Source organism: Hevea brasiliensis, chromosome 1 (assembly GCF_030052815.1).
Source record: "Hevea brasiliensis isolate MT/VB/25A 57/8 chromosome 1, ASM3005281v1, whole genome shotgun sequence".
In the NCBI taxonomy this organism is placed as follows: Eukaryota; Viridiplantae; Streptophyta; class Magnoliopsida; order Malpighiales; family Euphorbiaceae; genus Hevea; species Hevea brasiliensis.
In genome coordinates this window covers 126,643,276-126,669,854 of record NC_079493.1, presented here as the reverse complement: position 1 = coordinate 126,669,854, position 26,579 = coordinate 126,643,276, and the positions used below count along the sequence as shown (strand labels likewise).

The following is a 26,579-nucleotide window of genomic DNA, read 5'->3' as shown; positions in this document are numbered from 1 at the left end:
TCTTAAAGTTTTCAATGCAGGCCTATCAATTCTACGCGTCCTTGAAGATGTTCTGACTTGGACCCCTTATAATTAGCTGATCTGAGCATTAGTTTTGCTTAGCCAAAAGTTTGTGTTACTGCTTGCATAGGGTTTTTTCTGCAAAGGATTTTAGTGGTGTCTTTTGGCACTCAGGCTCTCACATCAGGACAAACAAAATTGCTCCCAACGTGCCTTTTCATTCATTGCTGCCCAAAAGGATCATATGGTTTTAGTCTCACATAAATGTAAAATATTTTATTTAACAACAATGTGCAAGAAAAAAAAGAAAAAACAGTCTAACAAGCCCTGAAAAATAAAATGCAAGCCTGTTCATTGCACTCGCATAGGCCAAACTCAACAAATAAAGGAATTGATACAACACAACAACCAACTTGCAACCTACCCTTTTTATCTTAAAAAGTTTAGCTTCGAAACCTAAAACTGTGAAGATTGGAACTACATTAGATAGCTTATTACATGGATCTGTTGGCAAGTGGCAACACAACATGCAAACGGTAGGTATTACATCATCAAGGTTTCTGTCCCAGGAGTGACGGTCTATAGAAAACATGGCTTTGGGCTATCTCAATGCGATCTTTTGGGTCATTCATTGTTTCATCCCTTAATACTTGAAGAATGGCCCGTGCAGGAAACTCCCTGGACATTCGAATACATGAAAAGGATTAGATTGCACTTCTGCGCCTAATGTAACATATGAATTCAGAAAAGTGGCGTCCATAAAAGAACAGATATAGTGTTCACAGATATTGGCTTGATCAAGTCCTAGTCCAACTTTACTACTGCACATGCAGTGTGCGTATGTGGGTGGATAGGTATATTGGTATTTATGAACAACAATCTACATATTATCAAGGGAAAAGTACACTTAAGTATCATGTGGTTTACGTGTTTTATTAAAAGGGGCTTGAAATTTTCTTTTTTGCACATAAGGGCTTATGATTTAATACCTTTAACACTTAAGGGACAAAGTGATTAATGGTATTAAATTTTTACTAATGCGGCAGGTATACACTGACATGGCAATGACGTGGCAAAACGTGGCATGCCATCAATGCCATGTTAGCGACAAGTCAGCGCCACATCAGTAATTTTATTATTATTATTTATTTTGAGACCTAAGTGCAAAATTTTAAAAGCACATGTCCCTTAAGTATCAAAAGATAAAAGCACATGTCCCTTAAGTGCTAAAAAAGGGAAAGCTCAAGCCTTAAATGCTAAAAGTTTGAAGTACATGATACTTGAGCGTATTTTACTTTTGATTTACAAATAAGTATTTATATTTTGACAAATAAGTTCATAAATATTATAATTATTATAGTCCATTTGCTCTTGTCTCTCTCTCTCTCTCTCTCTCTCTGTTTCTCTCTGTCCATGTGTTTCGCCATTTCTCTTACTATTTAGGTCTCTCTCCCTCTATCCATCTCTTTCTGTCCCTCTCTTTCTATTTGGGTCTCTCTCCATCCCTGTTTCTCTCCTTCCATTTCTATCTCCCTCTATCTATTTCTTTCACCCTTTCTCTCTTCCCATTTTGGTTTCTTCCATCTCTGTCTCCCTCACTCCATCTCTGAGAGGGAAAGAAGGGAGAGACAGAGGCAAAGAGATTAAAAATGATTATAATATTTACAGACTGATTTGTAAATCAAAGCATAAAGTATACTTAAGTATCATATAATTTTAAACTTTTAGCATTCAGAGTCCGAACTATGATTTTAGCTTTTGATACTTAAGGGATATGTGCTTTTAACTTTCTGCATTTAGGTCCCAGAATAATCAGAATAATAATAATAATAATAATAATAATAATAATAAATTGCTAATGTGGCGCTAACTTGTTGCTGACGTAGCATTGATGGCATGCCATGTCAGTGCCACGTTTTGCCATGTCATCACCATGTCAGCGCATACCAGCCACATCAGCAAAAAATCTAACACCGCTAGTCACTTTGTCCCTTAAGTGTTAACGGTGTTAAACTATAGGTCCTTATGTGCAAAAATGAAAATCTCAAGCCCCTTTTAATAAAACGCGTAAATCACGGGGTACTTAAGTGTACTTTTCCCTTTTTATCTATAATGTGTCCAAAGATACCTCGTTATAAGTATTCTATATAGCATCTTCATTATGGGGCAAAGCGCAACAGGAGCTACAGGCTTGTTTTCTTCAGGATGCAGGACACTTAAGCAGGACTGACTTAGTAGTTCATAAAATGCTTTCACTGCAGAGACACCCTGCAAAGTTCGAAAAGTGGGCTCAAAATGTCAGGTAGACAGATAAGAGGTAAAACAGAAGAAAATAGAAACTCATATTGTTGTTAATGGTAGATGGTCAGGCAACTAGAACTATGGCCGCAATCAACTTCACACAACCAGAACTTGAGCCGCAATCAAACCAGACTTCTTTAAGCTCAATAGCATTGAGCATTTTTTTTTTTATTCATTATGTCTATAAGTAACAATTATCAATACCTGAATCATCCCTTTGCCCTTAATGCTATCACCCATTTCAAGGTTCAACGCCCCTTTGGCCAGCTGCTGACCATACCATGCATTGCGACCTTTCAACAAGGTTACATAAGTATCAGCCAACAGGGGACCAGCAAGTTTCTCAGGTTCTTCTGCCAGCAAATGTGTGATAAATATCATCTCTGATGTACAGTGTGCAAAATACACTGATTTACTGGTTGCACTCTCATTGGTAAGAGCTGCCACCATTCCTGTAGAACCATGATTGAAAGTTAAAAACCTTGATCAAATACTTGATACTAACCATCTTTCAAGATCCTATTAACCTAACAAAAATATTCCTTTAATAAACTTGATAACTGAAAGCAAAAAAACTACAGGGAGAATGAAATATTACACAGCATAAAATTTAGTCACTTCATCATGATGCATTCTGTAACTCCTCTCTCGTGGAAAAGCCATCCGTTATTCTTTTTATTCTGTAACTCAGCTCAGTAGCAATAAGAGATTTGTTCAAACACAAGCCACTGTTATCACTAACCAGTTATATTTAAGTACTACCGAACGAGTGTCCACTGTTAACAATTCCATCTACAACAAATTAATCAATCGCATAACAGACATAAAATCACTTTTTATCTTGATAAGTCATGTAGATTTTCCCATACACATTTTACTTCATTGTCCACTACAAAACCACCACAAACAAGACATTGGGTTTAATGCCTAACCAAAAGGCTAATGTACGTTTTCCCATTTGCAGATTTATTAATAAGGCATGTTGCATTGCTTGTCGGAGCCTATAAAATCTTAGAGCAGTTTATGAGTCAGAATGGAATCATTTTCAAATATCACAGCCACCTTCTCTAGGTTCAACCTGAATTTCACTCTCAAATCCAGTGAAGAGCTCAACCATTGATTATATAGGATATGAATAAAATCATTATTATGATCGATGAAATCCAATTTAAAGTATGAAGATACTTCAGCTTACCAGCTCCAATAGCATAAACATTTTTTAAACCACCCATAACTTCATGAGTAACAAGGTCACCATTATCCCACACTATAAATTGGGGTTGCCTCAAAAACTTTGCCAAAGGTTTCCTCCATTTTTCTGCTCCACATATTCGGGCATTAGCATATTCCTTGTTGTAAATCTCTGAGGCAATGTTAGGTCCTCCAAGATAGAGGATGTTTTCCACTGGAACTCCAGCTGCACAGCACATATGTTCGACTATGATGAGTGCAACATTGATATCAAAGAAAAGGAAAATCACAAAATTAATAGGAGAAATAAGATCTTAGAAATGTAATTTTACTTGCTCGATTGATCATTTGAGTTGGAGTTATTATGCGAGGCTCAGGCTCCAACTCAGCCTCTACGCCCTTTGCCAAAGAGATAATAACTGGTACTGTGATCCTCTCCTTCCAATACCTGCTAATTTCCTCAAACACCTCACGGGTTTCAGTTGATGGCAATGCATTAATGACAATATCAGCATCCCACACAGCCTCTTGCAAATTGGTCACAACCTTCAAAGGGCAAAGAGGGGTATCTATCATGTTTAAGCAAAAGCCATCTTTCAAAATCTCATCGGCATGTAAAGTCCTATCACCTAATCTTGCCTCCACATACTTTAAATATGCACAACGCCTAATCAGTCTCCTTAATACATCTTCCCTGGAATTGATCACTTCAAACAAATGCTCAGCTGTGGCTTTATCAACTGATCTGCCAGGCCTTCTCCATATCCTTATCAGAACCTTATCTCTTAGATGGCCATAACTATCTTGCAATAAAGCAGTAAATACACTCCCCCAAGCACCTGCGCCAATGCCAACAATCCTCAACGGATCACCTTCTGCTTTGCCTATGAGACGTCGAAGCTCATCCAGCTTCTCTTCTAAAGCACCATTTGAGGTGTGATTCTGAATTGACCCATTCGAGTACAAATTATGGATCGCAGCATCCGTATTTTCAACCATTTTTTCTCCTCCCAATTACACTGAAAACCAAAGCAAAAAGCTTTCCTGGCGATAAACCCTAAGCTCCACACACAATATTCAATATAATGGTCTCGAAACCACTAATTTTGATCAATTTCTAAGGATTTCGATTTATATGTAGGCTTTATCCCTGGAGCAAGTGCAAGAGCTTAGATCAGCAAATCACATAACAGACCATTGATCCAGAAGTCTGAAACTCTAGCGCATGGATCCAAAACGGGTTTTACCACACGGGTTTGTCATGGGGCTTTATCCCATCACCATATGTCGGCAACCCAAATATGAAATTGCTGAGAAATGCAAGAACTCCGCTTTGAAAGAGAAGTTTAAAGCTTTGATTATCCTGCCCAACAGAAACCAGTCATCAAAAAGAGAAAGGGAAAGCGAAACAAACTCTCCTGTCGGCTTCCTCAAAGCGGTGACACCGATTTTGGCTTTTTTGTTTGCTTCTGTTAATGTCACTGAAAGCGAGAAAAATTCACGCAATGCTCATGAAATATAAAAAATGGGTTCTTGAAGAATGCGAAGAAGAAGATGTAGAAAATGGCGATAGCATCCAAGAGCACAGAAGATGACGTGCCATTACTGCGGTCTTCATTTGATCTTGCCACGAGGCAAACAACATTGACGTAATACGCTGTCGTCAGAGCAACCAGTTCTTTCCTCATAAAATACGGCTTGTCGTGTTATAAATGGAAATAGTATAGTTTGAAAATCCCTCCTCCTCTAATCCATCGTTGAACAGCACACCAAATATTGGCTATATGCATTTTGTTGGGCATTGCGAGAACGATTGAATTGGGTGCAGCTTCCTGCGCTTCTGTAATGGGTTGTGGCTTAGATTTCCTCTTCCCACAAAGAGACGATGGGTTGTGGGTAACAGTTTCATTTATGTCTGATCCTAGAGGTTTATTTTTATGGGCTTTACGATGTGTGTACACGCATTCTTCCAAATATGATTGGTGCAACCTATAATATCTATAGCAGGACTCTTACCGTCAACAATGCAAAGAAACGGACCGATATACTATTGTTTAAAGGTACTTACTTGAGTTATTTTTTCTCCTTTTAAGTGTTTGCCTGTGACCCACTGGTGTTTTTCAGGGGATACAAATGGTTACATGCGAATTCTTCGGCCCAATTCCTTATAAGATGTATCTCTAACTTGGCATTTTAGTTGTCCATGATGGTTTCTCTTCTACTGCTAGGCATGAAATATTTTCTATTGGGTAAATTGTCTTCAGAACCAACATTTTCGCTGGTTTTTAATCGATGTGATTCTTATTTCTAGATTATTATCTTATTAATTACTGTTTAATCTGTCTCTCAACTTTTTGTCCTATACTAAACAGGTGAATTTTATTATATTTGGGAGTGTTCTCAACCATTGTACTTCTATTTGTCCTAAAGCATAGTGGGGATCAACCATGAGCTCTCAATTAGTGCTGGTGGGATATCCACAGAACGGGTTTTCAGATTCTCAAGCAACATCATTCTTTTTTTTTTCATGAATATGCAGCATTCTATGATTGATAGTTGTTTGCTAATTGTGCTGTGTCTCTTTTTGTGAATGTTGCTAACAGAAACTAGAAGTGGATCATCAGTTATGTTTCCTTAAAAAGTCACATGTAATCATGACATCTTTTAAGTAGGTAGTTGCCAGGCACCATTTCTGGAAGCAAAATCTCTTTTTGTGAACCTTGTTGGGACAAATGTTAGAACATAATCCAATGATTACATTTTTAATGCTGTATGTGTTGCATGAGGAAGGGTTTGTTTATCTGGATATTGAACTTTTCAACTCCAAATCCAAAAGAACTGCTACAATCTGCTTAGGCAGGCGTGTTGGTTTTTCCTGATGTGTTTATTCTTCAGTCACATAGGCAGAGTTCAGAGTGTTTCTTTTCCCCTTTTCCTTTAATTAGTCTGATGAACCTCTCTTGATAACAATTTTGTAGCCATTTTATGCAAATGGATCCAAACTGGACCTTATTGCTGAGGATTTCATTATTTCAAGTTTGTGTTGCTTTGGCCAAACCACCCATTAAATTGTTCTTCAACTTCTGGTTCGCATATTCAAGTAAATGAGACTATCCTTTAGAGTTCTTTTAATATTGCACTTCAACTAGTCAAAAAGGCAGAGTAGGGAACAATTGAATAGCTCTTTTTATTTGCTGTCAGATATCCTGGGTAAAGGTTTTTCAGATTCTGAGACAAGATCATTGTGTTATGAATGGACAAGAATAGAGTTTTTCATTATTTCTCTTTCGCTAGTTGAGTTGCACCTTGGTTCATGAAATAAATGGACGACAATGGGAAGTGGGAACTAAATCCTCCGGTCCTTAAAATTCAAAGGTAGTAAGAACATATTTTATCCTGTTTTAAGTTGAATACCCTTCCTTGGGAGCAAAGGGAGGGAGGGACTTCTTCTGTAAATCATATAGTTAAAACTGGGCCAGTAAATTATGGTTTCTTCCAAGATTAGGGGCTTACCTTTAAGTTAGTGATTGCAAATATTTTTCGTGGACACTTTTAACTATATAGTGTAATTTGACTGTGGTAGTTACATCCTCTAACAAGTTATAACTAGTTATGTTTCTTTACGATTTTTCTTGTTTTATGTTATATTCTGCTTTATGCTGAAGCTTTTGATTCTCTAAAACCGTGTAAACCCAGTCACGTCTTTTTTTATGCCTTATGTTCATATTAGAGTAACATGGATTAGGACAAGTTTTAAGCATTAGCAGTTTTTTGAACAACTCATATGGGAGATAAGACCCAGGAAGTGAAAACTTAGAATTAATTCTTAAATTGAACCAATAGAACTTTGAAAATGGATTATCTGCATTTGACAATTTATTTAATTTGCATATGAGTGGAAGATTAGTTTGGCTTTTGGAGTGATTGGCTTCCATAATGTAACACTCGAAACTTCTTTTTAAGGAATATGTACAACTTAAACAAGTCTATCATAGGTTCTTCCATTGCAATATCTTGATCCTTACTTCTAGGACAAGAATAGAGTTGTAATCTTGCCATGTTAGTTAAAATAATATTGTCATTGCCTAATGTATTTTACTCCTTGTGAATATAGATATGATGAAGTCTAGGAATTTTAAATTATGTGAAGTAATTTTTTGGCAAGATTATGTTTGTTGTTCCCATGTTATTAGAAATGTTTTGTGCTTCGTTTCATCAGAAGGTGCATAAAAATAATAACATCAATATTTTTCATTTTCTTTTTAAAATTCTTTCTACATTTTTACTTCAATTCAACACTTGACCATAATAATTTTACTCAATGGAGAAATAAGTGAGTTCAAGTAGTGGGATAGAATGAAAGGAGGTAAACCAAAAATGATGTGGATTGATGTTGGAGATAGTTATTTTCTGTGGCAACAACTAAAGAAAGGTTTTGCCCTTGAATGTGATTCAACTCAATTAAACCTTTAGTCAAATTTGCATTATTAGATGTGCTTCTTCAATCATTACCACTCAATTGATCTAAAAAAGTATAAATGGAAAATAAATTTTATCTTACCTGATGTATATCTGCTTTTTTTTTTTTTTTTTGCATATTTTGAATTATCTTTTTATATTGTATTATTGAGTTTGCAATTTGCTTCAATGTGGAGTTGCTCAACTTTTATGTTGTGACCTGGTCACAATAAGTGTGTTTGGATGGTGAGAAAGAGAGGGAAAGTAAAGAAGAATGGGTGAGAAACAGAGGAAAGAGATCCAAAGAGAAGAGAGGAAAGACAAGTTTTATTCATTGCCCTTCCAAACTGATAAGAGAATTCGTGGCTTTACAACTTCATTTTCTAGTTTGACTTCAGCTCCTGCAAGATTTACATATTATTAAGGAAACATAAAACTGATAGGCGAAAGAGTAAACTTTTTGTTTGTGTTTACATCTATACTTTAACCTTTTGTGGATTTTGGAAGATCTTAGAGGAGATGCGGCACTAACATTGCTAGTTTGCAAAGGAAGATATTAAAGGAAATGCAGCACTAGCATTGCTAGTTTGCACGTGTACCTTGTTCAAATGAATTGATTAGTTCAGAACTTCAGATTATTCATAAACCCTGCACAACCATGAAAACAGTCTTTATATGAATGAAAATCGATCAATGAATGATGTAAATGAGATGCTTTTAGTTAATCTATAAACTTGTAAACTTCCAACATATTTTGTGGAGTATGGGTGAAAAGTAAAAGATAAGACAGAAAATTTTTCTTTAGGTCTCATTGAGTAATGAATGAATTGAGCAACACCACAGTTCACATATTTTTTTTTGGCAATATGAGTGCTTGAGAAGGGAGAACAGAAATGTGGAGGATGTCAACCATTAAATTAAAGTAAGATGGGTGAAATGGAAAATTGAAATATGAGTTTGATGTAATTGCATAATACTAGCTAAGTTGAAGCCTTGAAGGGGAAATTTTCATGATCACAATTCATTAGCAAAGATGCATGGTAGTGAATGTTGGGTAGTAAAGAAACCACACTTCAATAAAGTTGGTATGCCAAAAATAAGGATGTTTGTGCAGTCAAGGAAAGCTAGATTTAGGAATTATTTTGGTTTAATTTTTAATTGCGAAATTAAAATCTTTATATTTTCTAGTATAATTTCTAGTAGAAAGTTTAGGTTTCTATTATTTTGTAATTCTATTGTAGTTAGGAATATTTAAAAAGTTACAGCATTGGTTTAGAATTTTCCTAGTTAATATTGGTTTAGTATTTTTTCTACTTTGGGATTCCTAATCCTAGTAGGATTATTTATTATCCTAGTAGTAAGATTATTTATTAGTCTATAAATAATTGCGTAACTTAGGTATTTTCTAGAGAGATTTGCTATTCTATTTATTTAAATTTTAAATTGAAGTTTCAAGCTTTGTGCTTCGTCCTTTGTGTTTGTTAGTTCATTTATGGTTCTACATCAGTTTGGCATATGAATGCACTTTTAGTATGGTGGAAGTGGCTCCTATGGAGGGAAAGTTGAGAGAAGAGAAATTGAAATAGTTTTGACATGTATATTATAGATGAACATATGTGCTTACAAGGAAATCTAGGTTGAAATGGGGGGAAAAGGGAAAAAGTATTTAGTGGGCCTAGATCTTTTTAAATTTGTAGCCCTAACCCAGGTGGATAGGAAAATGGCCAATCCCAATCAATGTGGGATTGAAGTTTAGTTGAGTCTAGTATTATTACTCAGGTAGCATCTAGGTCTACTAACATAACATGTATTTGTTCTTAGGAAATGCATAGAAGCATTGTGTTGGCAAAAGTACTAATAATGTAACATTATTATTATTATTATTATTATTATTTGCCAAGGACATGGAGTGTTATGTGAAATTTACATCAGCAAAGTTATTGAAGCAAATGCTGTATTCTTTTGCCAATGAAATGAAATATAGATTTCAGTTAAGGTATCATAATATCATCATTGGTATCTGGACCAAACACAACTCTAATTGTGGAACCTAAAGAATAGAAGTGCTTAGATACTGACCGCTCATTTCATTGACAACTGTATTACAGCACTTCCTTCGTGGGGCAAAGGGCAATATTTGCCAATCCACCTCAACTCTAGTGTTCAGAGGGATCTTTTAAGGCTTAGAGTTATTCTTGTTTCTTACATTCCTATCATAATGATTGTGTCCATATTTTTCAATATCTTGTTAGTATCAATTGTGCACCAATAAATGTATGATTGGAGGTGATTTTATCAATAAATAACCATTTGATTACCGTTTCTGATTCTAACAGAAGATGCTATTTGCACCAGAAAAGCAACAGCAGGGACGCAATGTCTATAAGCATGGCAACAATATGTTAGCAGAGGTAGTTCTTTGCATTTTTACACTACAAAGTTTTGGATTTGCTCACAAGATCATCAATTATTTCCTTTCATATGGCTAGTTTGGCTTCTGGCTGGATGGTAATGTAGATTTTCCAGTGATATTGATGATTTTAAATTTTTAATGCTTATTTGATATGTCAACCCCACTGCATGCACTCTGTTGAAGTTACCTTTTGATGCGAATATTCTGCATCTTGTCTTTAGCGTTAAATGGAAATAGGAGTCACTTTATTCTGTAACAAAGGTGGTCTTCCACATCCTGCTGGTAGTTGAATGGTTTCAAGAAACAATGGTAGGTATTCCTGAACTGACGAAATGTGGAAGTGGCCGTGTTTTAGTATGATTTTTTGCTTGAAGATATGCAGTACAGTGATTACACAGAGAATGAACTGTGTAAACCATTGAAAGTGCAATACTTCTGACATACAAATATGCCAGAATCTTTTAGACAGCCAACTTGTTGCTCCTTTTAGAGCTCACATTCCTTAATAGTGTGTTTTCTTTTCGGCTGATGCAGATGAACATAAAATGAAATTGGGGATGGGGAAGATTCAGTTCACTCATAGTTGTTCATTGAAAAGGGAAGAATATAAGAATCATGACAAATGTAGTTAGTGTGGCCCTTAAAATACAAAGATATGTGTTATGTACTATAGAAAGAAATATAAGAGAATATGATTAGATATTCTAGAAGTTGGGTAAGTAAGGAATTGGAGGGAAATGTGGATGATTTGTTAGGGAGCCAGCTGTTTTGTAGTTGGCAAGTGAACTGTTCTACAGTTGGCAAGATGAGACAGCTTAGGCAAATATGAGATATGTTATGGAAAGTCAATCACTATATTATTTCTTTGTATATTCTGTATTCTGTATTCCTATTTAGGATTTCTTATTTAGGATTTCTTCCTAATTAGTAGAACACAATTATAGGAATCAATTGTATATATATACCCATATACAGATTAATTGAAATTAAGGAGAATCATCTCTTTCTACAAGATAGTTATTGTATAAATAACTTAGCTATATCCTTCTTGTATTCATTCTAGAATTTACAAGAAATACAATAACTACTCTCTATTCTCTTCTCTTTCTCTCTCTTTTCTCTCTACTCTTCTATACTTTTCTGTTAGAGTTCTCAAACCCTAACATTGGTATCAGAGCTTTGCATCCAAGAAACTAGAGGGTAATTCTTTCTTAAAGGTTGCAGCCATGACTAGGTCTGTTGTGGTTGGCCCAGAAATGGTACGGATTGCAGAATTGGAGAAGCAAATGAGAAATTTGCAGGAAGTAACTCAGAGGAATGCTGAGGAACTGAATGATTTCAAGAAGGAGATGAAAGAGGAATTAAACAAGACTTCTTTAACCAATAATGCCATTTTGGAGGACTTGCGAAAATGATGATCACTCATGTGGTGGAAAGGAATAAGGGCAGCAGCAGTTCAAATGAGGGTGGAAGCAGAGTCGAAAACAGGGGAATGCAATCTAACCCTGTAGTGCAGCCAGTTCCTGTGGTACATTCAGTCCCTATAATCTAATCAATTCTTGCAGATAACAGGGGATTATTACCTATTCCTAACATGGGTGGTATGTCTCCATTATTGCCTAAAATTGAATTAGTTACTTTTGAAGGTAAAGAACCTAGGGCTTGGTTGAGAAAATGTGTTAAGTATTTTGAGGTGTATAGGGTCCCTCATGATCAAAGAGTGCAATTAGCAAGTCTTTTCTTGCTTGATAGAGCTGATGCTTGGTTTCACAATTGGGAAAAAGGAGAGAAACATTCTTGGGAGGAATTTGAGAAGGAAATTTGTAGTAGGTTTGGGGAGGATGGATTAGAAGATATAGTGGAGGAATTCATGAAACTGAGACAGCAAGGGATAGTGGGGGAATATCAAAATGAGTTTGAGGATTTAAGAATAAGGATGGAGAGGCTATTACCTAATTTGGGGGATCTTATTTTTTGTCAGGATTTATAGGAGGTTTAAAAGATGAAATCAAATTAATGGTAAAGATGATGAAACCTGTCACTCTTTCCCAAGCTATGGAAATAGCTAGATTGCAAGAACAATTGTTAGAAAACACCAAGAAACCTGGATCTGCAACTAATTCTTCTAAATTCAAAGCCATGACTAATAGTCCGACAACTTATTCCAATTCTTCTTTTCAGTATTTCAGACCTTATCAAACCTATCAATACCCTCCTAGACCACCAAATTTTGATTCTCAAAATAAACTCAACCCCCTTGTTACCAAGCAACAATCAGTAGGTAGTACTGCTACAGTTACTAATATTTTCACAGCAGTCTCAAAACCTACTACAAATCAGACTCCACCAACAAGAAACTTACCTAAACCATGTTTTAGATGTGGTGAAAAGTATTTTCCGGTCCATCAATGTAAGTCAAAGACATTGAATGCTTTGTGTATGGATGGGAAAGATGAGGAATTGAATGAGGAGTAGCGTGATGTGGGGGCTGATATAGAAGAATTGGGAGAGGCTGGTTCCACCTTATCTGTTCATGCTTTAGAGGGTAGTCATGAAGCTGATACTATAAAAATGTTAGGGATTCACAAAAATAGGCAATTAGTGATCCTCATTGATAGTGGTAGTACCACTAGTTTTATGGACAAGAGGATAGCACAGGAACTGAAATTAGACTTAGTGCAGATTCCATTTAAAGCGATTCTTTGTCTTGATGGAAGAAAATTGGGTTGTAACCATCTATGTTAACAATTTAAATGGAAAATGCAGCATAATGACTTTATGTTTGACTTCAAAATATTGGAGTTAGGTGGATTTGACATGATTTTGGGAGTTGATTGGTTAAAAGATTATAATCCTGTTCTTTTTGATTTTGCTACATCTTAAATTACAATTGCAAAGGATGGCCAACGCATTCAATTGCAAGGAATTGGTGAGGAAAATTTGCAATCTGGTTTATGGCATTATGATAATTTGTTGAGCAAAGGAGGGGTGGATTTTCAATCTCCTTTATTCTGTGTTGTGAATTCCAGCTTGTCAATAGATTCTTTGGCTACTGCAACTGCTGTTTCTGTTTCAAATGAGAGGCTGCAGAATTTAATTCAGAAGTATAAGGGTGTTTTTGCAAAACCTAAGAGGTTGCCTCCATTTAGGAGTCACAATCATGCTATTCCCTTACAATCAAATGCTTAGCCCATCAATGTTATACCCTACAGGTATCCTTATTATCAAAAGGTTGAAATAGAAAAACTTGTAGCTGATATGATAGAATCTTCAATAATTCAGCCTAGCACTAGCCCATATTCATCTCCAGTTCTTTTGGTGAAGAAAAAAGATGGCACATGGAGGTTTTGCATTGATTATAGAAGGTTGAATGATCAAACAATAAAAGATAAGTTTCCCATCTTTATTATTGAAGATCTATTGAATGAATTGAATGGGGCTAAAGTGTTTTCTAAGATAGATTTGAGGGCTGGATATCACTAAATTAGGATGTTGCTCGAGGATATTCCTAAGACAGCCTTTAGAACACACCATGGGCATTTTGAATTCAAAGTGATGCCTTTTGGGCTCACTAATGCTCCTGCAACATTTCAAGCCTTAATGAATCACATCTTCCAACCATTTTTGAGGAAGTTTGTGTTAGTATTTTTTGATGACATTTTGGTGTTTAGCAAGGACATGGAGTCTAATTTGCTGCATTTGGAGGAAGTTTTTAAAGTACTACAGGCCCAACAATTATTTGCAAAGCAGTCTAAATGTTTTTTTGGGCAAACTGAGATTGAATACTTGGGGCATATAATTTCAGGGGCAGGACTATCTACCAACCCTAAGAAGGTGGCTGCCATGGTTGATTGGCCTGTGCCTTCGTCTGTTAAAGAACTCAGAAGTTTTTTAGGCCTCACTGGATATTATAGGAAATTTGTAAGGCACTATGGCATTATCTGCAAGCCTCTTACTGAATTATTGAAGAAAGATTCTTTTCATTGGAACAAGGCAGCCCAAACAGCATTTGATACTTTGAGGAGATTGATGTCTGAAGCACCAGTCCTTGCTCTTCCTAATTTTTCTAAGCCATTTATTGTGGAAACTGATGCAAGCAATTGGGGAATGGGTGCAGTTTTACAGCAGCAAGGGCATCCAATTGCCTATATTTCTAAGGCATTTGGTCCTAGGAGTCAGGCTATGTCAGTATATGAAAAAGAATTATTGGTTATTACTTTTGCAGTCAGCAAATGGAGACATTATTTGGAGCAAGGGCAGTTCTTTATTAAGACTGATCATGAAAGCATTAAGTATCTTTTGGAGCAAAGGTTACATAACAATTTGCAGCAGAAGGGTATTTCAAAGTTGCTTGGTCTGGATTACAAAATTTTGTATAGAAAGGGCATTGAAAATAAGGTGGCAGATGCTTTATCCAGAAGGTGTGTTGATGTGGATTCTTATTATTATGCTATGTATTCAGTGGTGGTTCCAGTTTGGATGCAAAAGTTAATTGCTAGTTATGAAAATGATGGAAAAGCCTCTGACTTACTCCAGCAGTTGTTTTTGGATAAGGATGCAGTTTCTGGGTATCAATTGAAAAATGGTATTTTGAATTATAAAGATAGAATGTATGTGGGGACTACTATCAATTTGAGGCAGGTGTTGTTGGAATCTTATCATAGTTCAGCAGTGGGAGGCCATTCAGGTGTTCATGCTACTTATATGAAATTAAAGAAAATTTTCTTTTGGCCTGCTATGCTTAATGATGTCATGCAGTGGGTTCATACCTGTGATACTTGTGCTAGATGTAAGGGAGAGCACTGTGCTTATCCAGGGTTATTACAACCTCTACCAATTCCTACTCAAGCTTGGCAGCAGGTGTCTATGGATTTTATTGAAAGATTGCCAAGTCAAAGGGGAAAGACACTATTTTGGTAATTGTTTGCAGATTTACTAAATTTGGCCATTTTATTTCACTAGCACATCCATTTTCTGCTGTTTCTGTAGCCAAACTTTTCATTGATCACATTTTTAAGTTGCATGGAGCTCCTCAAGTTATTGTTTCTGACAGAGATAAGGTGTTTACTAGCTTATTTTGGCAAGAATTGTTTCGAAGTATGGGAATTAAACTTAATTTTTGTTCTGCCTATCACCTCGATCGATGGATGATGAAAGAGATAATCAGTGTGTGGAGAATTATTTGAGGTGCATGGTTCATTTGAGGCCTACTAATTGGAGCTCTTGGTTACCTATGGCAGAATGGTGGTACAATTCCTCTTATCAAAGTGCTATTCAGATGACTCCATTTGAAGCACTGTATGGGTATGCTCCACCTCTGTTTCATGAAAATTTTACTCTTGATTCATCAGTTGGGGCTGTGGGGAGATTGTTACAAGAGAGACGGCATCTTAATAATCTCTTAAAGGAAAATTTACAAGTGGCCCAACATAGGATGAAGCAGCAAGCTGACAAGAGGAGAACTGAGAGGGAATTTGTTGTTGGAGATTGGGTGTATTTGAAACTTCAGCCTTATAGGCAGACTTCAGTATCTTTCAAACAAACCCTTAAACTTTCTGCTAAGTTTTATGGGCCATTCAGAATTCTTGCTAAGATTGGGAAAGTTGCTTATCAATTAGACTTGCCTCCAACAGCTACTATTCACCCTGTTTTCCATGTATCCATGCTTAAGAGGAAGGTTGGGGATGGTGTGGTGGTTGCTACTGATTTACCTGTTATGCAAGATGACCAGATTAAAGTTGTTCCTAAGCAGGTTTTGCAGACCAGGATAATTGAAAGAGGACACCAGAGAGTAGAACAGGGACTTATTAAGTGGCTTAATCTGTCAACAGAGGATGCCACTTGGGAAGATAGAAGCTTTATTGAAGGGGCAATTTCCTGAAGTCTCCCTTTCTTGGGGACAAGAAAGTGCTAAAGGAGGGAATATTGTTACGTACTATAGAAAGAAATATAAGAGAATATGATTAGATATTCTAGAAGTTGGGTAAGTAAGGAATTAGAGGGAATTGTGGATGAGTTGTTAGGGAGCCAGCTGTTCTGAAGTTGGCAAGTGAGCTGTTCTGTATTTGGCAAGATGAGACAGCTGAGGCAGATATGAGATAGTTGTTGTATAAATAACTCAGCTATATCCTTCTTGTATTCATTCCAAAATTTACAAGAAATACAATAACTACTCTCTATTCTCTTCTCTCTCTCTCTCTTTTCTCTCTACTCTTCTATTCTTTTCTGTTAGAGTTCTCAAACCCTAACATTATGGTTCTTAGAAAATTAAAGAGCAAGTACACACGGCTAAATATGGGGTCCTTCTTATGTTGTGCCATGAGGATGTTTCACTTATGTGTCTGATATCCTTTCCTTTTTCGATATGTTTTAATATAAGCATTAACTTTCTTTAATGTCCTCTTTATTAAAACAAATTTTCTGTCTGGCTGCCAATTTTAGTGAGGTAGACGACTGTAAATAATATTACTGCTAAATGATCATGTAAACTCTTGTTTCCTGATATCTTGCTTGTGATCATACCCATAGAATGATAGCCAAGTGCAAACCCTTTTTATCTAGATTTTTATGTTGTCTTTTCTTTCTCTGTGTGCTCAATTTGTATGATTTCACCTTGGACTGCACCTGATAGATGTGAAGATAGCAAATATGTAAAGAATGCTTTAGATGCGGAAGCTATAAACATAGCGTAACAAAAGCAGCAAGAATGTTTCATTGTTGTTTCATGTAATCTGTGCTTGCCTTTGGATTAGTTGGTGTGGAAGACTATAGGCTTGAGTCAATCCACCTTTTGCAGGTCTTATGACATTAACTTGCAAGGCAGTAGGCTGTAGCATGGTTTCATGTTCTATTGTGGCTTCATGGAGTAACATAATGAACATTGCATCTAGTGCATTACATTCCTTATCAGGTTTATGTCCATGATAAATTTAGTATTTACTTGAATCTACTGTTTATATATTATTTTTCCTTTTTCCCTTTTAAGATTTCCTTTCACTTTGACTCTTTGGATATTTTTTCAAGTCATTGAACTTACCCTTTGTTTGTTATGCTAAATCTTCATACAGGAAAAGATATCACAACTGATAAAAAAAATGGGATTTATCATAATAATCAACATTTGTTAACAAAATCAATATGTACATTCTTATTATAGGGCTACTGCCTTCAGGGCCTTTTATGACTAATTTTGTTTTGGAAATGCTTAACTTTTGGAAAAAAAATTTTACTAGCTTCTGTAGCTTTCTTGTGAAACTTGTAGTATATTAGAAAATAGGAAAATTTTATAGTTATGGATTTAGTATTTACATGGAGGTTAAGGCATCTTCTTCCCATATGCTGTTAAGGGCATTTTCTTTTAAAATAAAAATTTCACCAATGTCATGAGAAAGGTATTGCCTTTTGAAATATTCTTTGGCCAGGTGCAAGTATTGCCAGAGGGTCATATGCAGATTTTCTTTGCACAAAAACCTCCCATTGTGGGCCAAAGTGGGCTTGCCACTCTTCCTGTGTAGTGTAGTGGGGCAGATATTGCTTGAAACCAAGGCGAGCTGTGCCACAGAATTCTAGAATTCTCCTGTTCTGATTTAGGATATGTTCTAAGCCATCAGTTCCTGTAGAAGAGGGAACGGCAGAGGAAAGGAATGCCACCAAGTAGAAAATATCTTCTTCTGGAATAACAGCAGAAGTTCTGTTGTCCCATCTGAAATTGGAATCAATGAATTAATCAGTCAAGAAAAACTACATGAATTTACAAAGTAAAATCATTTTCTTTGATGAATTGTTACTTTGATTTTTTAACTGGGTAGATGAGGATGGGCCCATTGCTGGTGTCTGTAAGAATACTGCCAAAGACTTCTTCAGCAAAATTGTGAATTTTGCTTTTGGGTACAAGAAGATTTAGCCATGGATGCGGAACTTCCCACACGCCTTTGGACCATAGTTTGATCTCAGACACATGAACCCTATCCAAGAATTCAATGTATGAAACTTCTGATAGAAAAAGTGTTGATGGGATATATCTTAATTGAGATAACAATTTCATTACTTCCTGCAAGATAAAAGAAAATACAAGTAAGTGCCATTTTATTTATTCATTTTTATTTACATATTATGTATTTATAATTTATTAATCAATTTTGTTAAACAATTTAGAAAACACCAGATGGTGGGTCATTGCTTCTAACCTCATTTATTGTATCTGTTTTGTCCGTGTTGAAGTATTTGGCCAATTCTAAGCAAAATAGTGTTCTTCCATCTGATTCAAACTGGCTGGCTTGTACTGGGTCTTGAGGATTAAAGGATGACCTCCAGTTATTTAAGAGACCAGTCCTGTTAATGATCACAAATCCTTCAATGTAGTCAAATGTGCTTTCTGCATATATTAGAAGCTCCTGGTCTCTGGTAAATGTGGTGAAGTCTGAGTAGAGGACTTTAATCCACTTCACCTATTTGAAACACAGAATTCTGTTATTAGAAGCAAACCTTGCAACTATAAGTGAGAACTATTATTTCTTTTTTCTTGTTCTAATTTATTAATATTATAATGGTCATGCTTTTACCATATCAGGTGCTGGTTCTAGTGATATTCTTGCCCTTGTTATGATGCCAAACTGACCAAGTCCTCCAAGAACACTGTGGAATAGGTCACCATTCTGATTCTCTGAGCAATTCACTACCTCGCCTTTCCCTGCACTCAGTTTCATTCTATTTATGTAAGAATTTAAGCTATGCACAGGATATGTGTGTTTATTACATACACAGGCATATGTGCACACACACACATACGTATGTATGTACACACACACACACACACACACACACACACACACACACATATATATATATTTCATTGAAAATAAAATTGTGGTGAATGGTGGAAATATATTCTAATGGAACCAAGGTCTAGCACCACGTGCATGACTAGTAATCATGCCAATGTCATGGATGTTTGACCTTTTGATTTTTGGTTTCATTACTAATTCTGCAAATTATCACTTGATGTGTATGTATATTATCACCATTTTATATGCCCACAATTTGCTTTTACTAACCTGTAACAACTTCCAGTTGATAGACATTACTTATTTGTGGGCCATACCGAAATGCCTGCCCGCTAATCCCAGCATTGGACAAAGTACCACCAACAGTTAAATGTAGGTAGTCTGTCCATGATTTTGGTGCTAACCCATATTTCAGGCTTTCATGCAGGATATTTATCCATAACTCACCACCAGAGACATCAACATATGAATAATTTCCAGAATGAACATGCATTTTAGGTCCCTGGAGAGATCCCATGTTGATGACAACTCCTCGGTGGGCTTGAGCCTGACCCTGGAGAGAGTGGCCATGACCTCTAGCTGCAACTGTGAGCTGTGAATGAGGACCCATCTGCCAAATATGTTTTATTGTAGTAGCAATGTCAGAAACTGACCTCGGATGTAGTACTGCGAAAGGGAGCAACTGAAATCTATTGCCGAAGTCTTTGGCTGCATGGTGAACATCATCAAAAGTAAAATGGCCATCAATAGAAAGTGTTTTCAGGGAAGAATAGTTGCTGGAAAAACACAGGTTTATTCTTATAGTCATGCAGCTTAAGAGTAAGATCATGAAACTTTTAATGAAAAGCATATTATTTTGTTTGTGGAAGCTAATGGATGGGCATCTCATCTTGTGGTTGGAGAAGTTGGGAGGGAACTGAGGGGAAAAGTTGTTTAAGCTGGTAATTGTTGTTTCTTTGTGAGCAAAAGCAAAAGGAGAGTTAAGGAAGAGCCGGGGAAATGAATGGTCAAGAAGAGAATTTAAAGAATGGCTGAGTCAACCAATATTCAGTTGTGAGAATCCGTATGAAGACTGCCTACTTGGGTGCAGGAGTTTTAGGATTTTACCTTTCTTTCTCCTTGTTGAGGTCTTCTTATTATTTATAAGAGAAACCATCACACATATGCCAAGTTGAATAGAAAAAGTTACAAGAAAGAAAGATTACACAAATCTTTACACTTTTTCCAAACAGTTGCAACCACAATCCCACCTTCTCCACCAGAGACAAACATGTCTCCAAAGTTTTTATCCTCAACCATGTTAAGGATACTTCTCCTATTTTTAGAAAAAATAGATGACTTTGCCAGTAGTAGCCGTATCTCTCTGCCTTCACTATCAGGTATGCCCATACCCCAGACTTGCACATTTAAATGATGATAAATTATGTTCTTGAATCTATAGCTGTCGGAATGTGAGCATCGCGTATCTACTCTGAGATCAGGTGAGAGGGACTTTGGGACCTCTCCTTTAATTTATTTAAACAAAGTGACACCCAGGTGGGGTATTGATGGGTCCATAAGGCACGTGAAATTCAAATGCTTATGTGCTTTATGGGGTGAAAGGTTATTGTTGGCTATGTTGGGACCCTTTTGGGGCCATTGTGAACGGGCAAGAAGGAAAGGAGAGTAGTGAAGATGGGGATTGGCGATGACAGCTTGGAGGAAGCAATGAAAGGCTTCTCTTCCTCCTATATCTGCTGCTTATTGTTTTGAAGCCTTAGTTCCCATCAATTGGAAAAAATCTGTATGATTCTCATGTTTATATGCTCCTAAGTGCAATTATTGTCCTTTAACCTTTTGTAACAAGTTGCCATAAGTGGGAGACTTGCAGCTCCATAGGGAAGCATCTTCACTGCCCTTAGTATAGTGAATGCATGTTTAAGTGGTTATGCATTGAAAAGGTGAAAAGCATTGTTGAGAAGGGGAAAACAGTATTCAAGTGTTCTCTTCTTTTTTTATTTTAGAAAAAAAAAAAACTGAAAAAAGGGCTAGTATTATGTGTTAATTACTGTTTCTCCAGTCCAGGGCCATTGGTCAAGCATTTATCTTCCTGATTTCAGTCACCTCCGTAAGGCGTATTGATCATTGGATATTGTTGGGAGACGTCGATCCGTTCCTGCAAGATTACAGCGGTTATCAGTCTTTAGACTCAGTTTGCAGAGTCCGGTCAAAGCAGCAAAATTAATGTTTAAACATCACAAGTTGTGCGTCTGTGGTACTTGTTGGATTTTTTATGGCATCAACTAAATTGTACTTGTTCATGATACTTGTGTTTATAAAGCTTGTGACCCTGAAATAGTCCTAAAGGACAAATGAAGGAGTAACTTCTATGGTTGGTCTATATCTTTTTAATGATCTTGGATGCTATATTTTATACAGGTTAGATTCTCTGGCCTTGCGCAAGATTACATATACATAGAGAGAGCTAGCTAACCCAAACCCACAAGAATGTGCAAGAGAACAAGTCCCCTTCAGGATGCCCATTTTGACTGGTTCAAGTTGTTTAGGGAACCCAAATTCTTCCATGAGGAAAACAAAAAAATTGTAATTGAAAATGACATGAGAACAATGATACGAGGAGGAAAACAACAAAGACTACATTGACAAAATCATCCACTAACTAGTTAGCTTGTTACTTTGAACTTCCAGGAGTGGATTTTTAAAAAAAAAAAATAAGAATTAGGCATTGCCACCAAACATGTGTCCTTATTGGGACTATGGTCTTCTTTATGTGATTATAATATCAAAAGATTGATGTTGTTTGGAGTAGATATTGCACTCAAACTTCTAATTATGAGATATGGTGTGAAAGTGCGAAATTGTTTCAATATGGTCCCTTTTTTATTATTATTATTATTATTATTATTATTATTATTATTTTGCTTTAATTGAGGTGGTAAAAGACCTAATCTTGATCACATTCTTTCTAGAATGAGACCGACCACTAATAAAGAAATTATGATATAATTAAGAGAACAATGATTATAAGGTAAAAAAAAAAAAAAAAAAAACCCATAACACCCTATAGTGGAAAGCCCCCATCAAAGGGGCCTCTAATGCTGTTCTGATGCTTGCATTGTGGCGAGCAAAAGCTCCTTTATTAGTCAAGAATGGTTGAAATATTCAGTCCTTGATCATGAACATTTGTCATCTAAGGAATCAAGAGGGCGGCTGGGGTGGCTCCCATGGCACTTCTCAATGCTCAACCCCTTTTAATATCATTAATCCATTACTTGACACGAGGGTTTTCGTACCATGCAAATCTTCTTCTAAATTCCATTGGCTAGTTGAAGATTTTGGACTCTCCAATAATATTTCGGCAAGTGGGTAATTTCCCACCATGCACAAGGCAGCGGTGGGATATGTATAGACAGTTTTCCACGTCATCATAAACCATCTTCTTAATTTCCACTAATTGACATCGTATCTGCCTTTAAAAGTTCAAATTAAATCACTTGATATGTGAGAGTTCACTAATTTCATTTCCTAAAATTTCTATCTAATATTTTGATTTATATCAATGTTACTTTCCGCCGACTCAGATATGAATCAATGATTTACACTAACTTTAACTAAAATCAATTAAAACGTGAAACGTCAGTATTTTTTTTTTTATTTAAAGTAAATATTTTATTTATAAATAATAAATGAAAATCTCCTTATAAACTAATGATATCAAAAGAAACAAACATACACGAATAAATAAATAAATAAATAAAAATTGCATTCGGAAACACCACAAATTTGATTTATAAGGCTAAGATTTGTATTACAAATTACCTTACTTATCATGTTCCCTAATCCTCTTTTATTCCACTTTAATCAATGTCTCCCTTGTCTTTTGTGAGACAGTAAAACTAAAAGCTATTAAGGATCTCTCTATTCATGTTTGTCGTTTCTTCAACACTACCTATCCTGGCGAATATCCATGGATCCACCATAAAATCTTTTCCCATATTATATCTATCCTGGCGAATGACAGGGGTGAGATTTCTATTTCTTATTTAATTTTGATTAAATTTAAACTTGAAATTATTTTATCATGAAAAAATAACCCATTGAAATAATCATGAAAACGACTTCAACATCTCTGAGTTAAAACTCATCCTCGTACTTCAAGTGTTACAAACGTATATCTTCAAAATTAAAATTTTTCTTGGGGGCTTGATGCATGGGTTGTATGAGTTTATGGCTTTTGTGGAATGTAAAAGGATAAACCCAGTGATGAAGAAACCTAGCTATATCTATAGTATATCTTTGAACCTTTTGCTTCTCATTTACATTGTTGGATTCTTATTATTTTAGTGAATGCTTTCTCTGAAAGCTAGGAAAAAGTGCATATTTTAGCCATGCTTTTGGTCTGTGCAAGTGATCAAGGGATGAACTGTCCTGCATAGAAAATATTAATTATAATACTAATAATATGTTAATTAATAAAATAATTATATATTAAGATGGAAGAATCTCTTTGTTCCACTCAATAATTTCACCTTTACTTTTTTTTAATTTACTGTGCTAAATCTCAATTTTCTTTAATTTGTTGTGCAAGCAATAATTTCCCTAGAAAAATTTTGCATAAGGTTTTACAGATTTTATAAATATATTCTTGTGAATCCCCTATCTATCTTCGTTCCAGTTTTTATAAGGGAAGAAAACAAGTTTATTAATTAGATTTTTTAGAATAAGTAAAAAAAAAAAAAAGCAACTCTTTATTCAACATATCCCTCAAAGCTCAAACTTTAAGTAAATTAACTTTTCATTTTACTTTTACTTAGCTATATAACCAATAAAGAACCTATAAACTCTAATTTAATGGCATTAGAGTTATCTCCAGGACAGTAAGATATCGAGTTTAAGAATCAGTTAGAGCCGTTATACTAGAAAAAATAATAAAAATTATATATCTACTTATTAGGTGAAAATATGCATGTTCATGAATTTTTCTTGATCCATACATGTTAAAATTCGATTATTATGCTACTTATTAAATAATTCAAATCCAAAAAAGTGCTTTTTAATTAACCTAATCTCTGTGAAAACAACATCCAATCCTCCTATTTCTCATGAAAAGAATGTAACATATTGAATAAGCAATGACGAAGAGGGATGCATGCCTGTTGATATTGATAGAGTGAGACCAAAGAAACAAAGAGAGAGAGAGACGTATATGGAATCTTGAATTGTCAAAAAGGAAAATAAATATGTGATTGTGATTAGGTACACAGAGTGTCTTTCATCAACTTAGAACTTGAATTTTCGATACCGCATAATTATAGAGATAATTTAATATCACTAAAGTAAAATTCATTGATGAATAATTTAATTTCTTTTTTTATATCTTTACTCCCTAATATCCATCTTAACCATTAAATTATAATGCACTTGTTCTTCTTACTAAGTATTGGATTTAACAACATTAATTTTAATATTATTAGATATTTGATTATAATTTTTGGAGAGACTCCATCATTTACAACTCAACTATCAAACTACCAATCTATGGCTATGAGTTTTAGTTTGACATGAAATGCAAAATATAATTATGATAAGCAAATATTATTGACTTTGATTTGCAAACCATAACTAATGCATGCATGAATTTGACACTTGCAAGTAAAAACTAATTGAGATTGAAGGATTTGTATAAAGCAATGAATCAATGACCAAACTTTTATATATATAATATATATGGTCAAATATAGCACAAAATGAGACAATGAATTGGATTTGAACTTAAACATGAGGGAGTGGGGTGACCCCCCCCCCCAATCATCAAATTTACAATTGTTGGGTTCAATTCAACACAACAATAACAACCCTTTCAAACATTTGAATTGAATATCATTTTCTAAGACCCCCAAAAAATGTCATCTTCTGAAATAATATAACCCAAGAGTAGGACTCCCACAAGCCTCAAATTGAAGATTGTCCTAGGTAGCTAGCTCCAATATTTTGTACTGAAATTTTAACTCAATACTTCACATGTTTAGAGATAACTCTAATATCATCAAATTTCATAGTATCATAGATGACTTTAATGTTTTGATAACTCTTAGGTGACTTTAATATTATTGAATTAAAATTTTTTAATCATTTCAAATTTATTTTAAAAAATAATAATGAATATGTAAAATACAATGAAATAACTCTAAATTAAATATAGAAATATTATAATAAAATAAAAAAATAATCTAAAATTAAATGGACAATTCATTATTCTTTTGTGTAATTAAAATGCAGAAACTCACATGTGGATTATTATTATTATTAATGTTATATTTGTCGGCAGCAGAATACTTCTTGTGGAAATGAATTTGGCACGTTGCATATTTGGTTAGGCCCAATTCCAATGGCTAATGTGGGAATAGACATAGCATATTTTCCACTTTCATTATCAGTGGAAGTAGTGCACTCTAGAAATTTCGATTACGAAACTGCCTACTTCAATTTAAAAGACAAACTTATTTTATTTTATTTTATTTTGTTTAAAAACAACCAAACTAGAATTATATGTTACTCGCAGCAGCAATCAAGAATGGTGGAGAAAGACGATCCACTTATTTGCATAAGACACTGAAACAACCACTCTAACTAATGTATGAGTCTACTGATTTAATGGTTGGATGTCTACATAGTAGTGCAAGATCACATAAATTCGAACCTTGATAACTCTTTTCCAAGTATTGACATAAAAATTTCCTTACCCTTTTGCGTATACTTGATCCCTATTGTCAAACAAAGATAATATAGAGAGAAGTTGAGCCTGGGCTGTGCTGCTGCAATGGGCCAATTTAATTAAGTTTGTTAGGTTAGTTTTCCTTTCTTCTGTTTTACGTTCACGTGCTCAAGAGTCAAGACTATAAATTCTTTCTTGCATTGTATGGAACCCTCTATGAGTTTCAATACAGTTTCATTTTTCCTATATCTAGCTTTTTTTGTTCAGATAATGGTAATTTTTTATTTTTAGAGGAAAAACAAGGGTATTTCTTGTTTAACTAATTGAAGTTACCTACATGAATCTAATTGTTGGAAGAATATCTCATTTGTTGCTGAAACTGATGCCTTGTGAAGCTGCTCTACAAAATTAGTCAAAACAAGTTAGGAGTTTGTTGCAAGAAGTTAAAGAGGATATTTCTCATAGATAAGAAAAACTGACTGTTGCCATGTAAATATTAGGCGTATTTTATGCAATCTTTTATGTATTTTCTGTTTAAATATAATAGCCAACATGGAGTAATGAAATATGTAGATTTTTACTCTTACAATATATCTCTCTTATACCAATGAACTGGTATCAAAGCTTCTTTTTCAAGAGAGGCTTGTGAATATGAGAGACTCAAGATGAACAAAACAGGAAGACAAAAAAAAAAAAAAAGCTAAGAACACTTAACAAA

The 26,579-nt window shown here is 35.1% G+C and overlaps 2 protein-coding genes and 1 long non-coding RNA gene across 6 annotated transcripts; 1 reads left to right on the top strand and 2 right to left on the bottom strand.

The window, feature by feature from the left end:
• Positions 1 to 238: 238 nt before the first annotated feature.
• LOC110661173 (probable glycerol-3-phosphate dehydrogenase [NAD(+)] 1, cytosolic) lies at positions 239 to 5,203 on the bottom strand. The gene is made up of 5 exons (XM_021819740.2): positions 3,825 to 5,203; positions 3,497 to 3,718; positions 2,506 to 2,753; positions 2,129 to 2,268; positions 239 to 678 (listed from the first exon to the last, which is right to left on the bottom strand). Exons 1-5 carry the CDS (start codon positions 4,489 to 4,491, stop codon positions 552 to 554), a joined length of 1,404 nt encoding a protein of 467 aa, XP_021675432.2. The 5' UTR covers positions 4,492 to 5,203; the 3' UTR covers positions 239 to 551.
• On the top strand, positions 5,195 to 21,944 carry LOC110661211 (uncharacterized). 4 transcript variants are annotated; one of them, XR_009151064.1, is made up of 7 exons: positions 5,195 to 5,552; positions 5,617 to 5,741; positions 5,865 to 5,960; positions 10,287 to 10,361; positions 17,785 to 18,436; positions 18,933 to 21,389; positions 21,565 to 21,944. It is a non-coding gene; the product is annotated as an uncharacterized LOC110661211 (long non-coding RNA). The 4 variants fall into 4 exon arrangements; XR_009151065.1 differs by having other exon boundaries at positions 5,865 to 10,361; positions 18,933 to 19,077; positions 19,574 to 21,389; XR_009151063.1 differs by having other exon boundaries at positions 5,865 to 10,361; positions 18,933 to 19,077; positions 19,562 to 21,389.
• Positions 17,450 to 20,035, bottom strand: LOC110661153 (cytokinin dehydrogenase 6). Its single transcript, XM_021819717.2, has 5 exons — positions 19,417 to 20,035; positions 18,925 to 19,052; positions 18,550 to 18,810; positions 18,151 to 18,413; positions 17,450 to 18,065 (listed from the first exon to the last, which is right to left on the bottom strand). Exons 1-5 carry the CDS (start codon positions 20,033 to 20,035, stop codon positions 17,744 to 17,746), a joined length of 1,593 nt encoding a protein of 530 aa, XP_021675409.2. The 3' UTR covers positions 17,450 to 17,743.
• Positions 21,945 to 26,579: the final 4,635 nt, after the last annotated feature.

Coding starts and splice junctions, on each gene's coding strand:
- LOC110661173 (XM_021819740.2), bottom strand. CDS start 4,491: ATGGTTGAAAATACGGATGCTGCGATCCATAATTTGTACTCGAATGGG. Junction 3,719..3,824: donor TCAAATGATCAATCGAGCAA/GTAAAATTACAT, acceptor TGTGCTGTGCAG/CTGGAGTTCCAGTGGAAAAC. Junction 679..2,128: donor TATAGAATACTTATAACGAG/GTATCTTTGGAC, acceptor TCGAATGTCCAG/GGAGTTTCCTGCACGGGCCA.
- LOC110661153 (XM_021819717.2), bottom strand. CDS start 20,035: ATGAGATGCCCATCCATTAGCTTCCACAAACAAAATAATATGCTTTTC. Junction 19,053..19,416: donor TCAACTGGAAGTTGTTACAG/GTTAGTAAAAGC, acceptor AACTGAGTGCAG/GGAAAGGCGAGGTAGTGAAT. Junction 18,414..18,549: donor AAACAGATACAATAAATGAG/GTTAGAAGCAAT, acceptor TTTATCTTGCAG/GAAGTAATGAAATTGTTATC.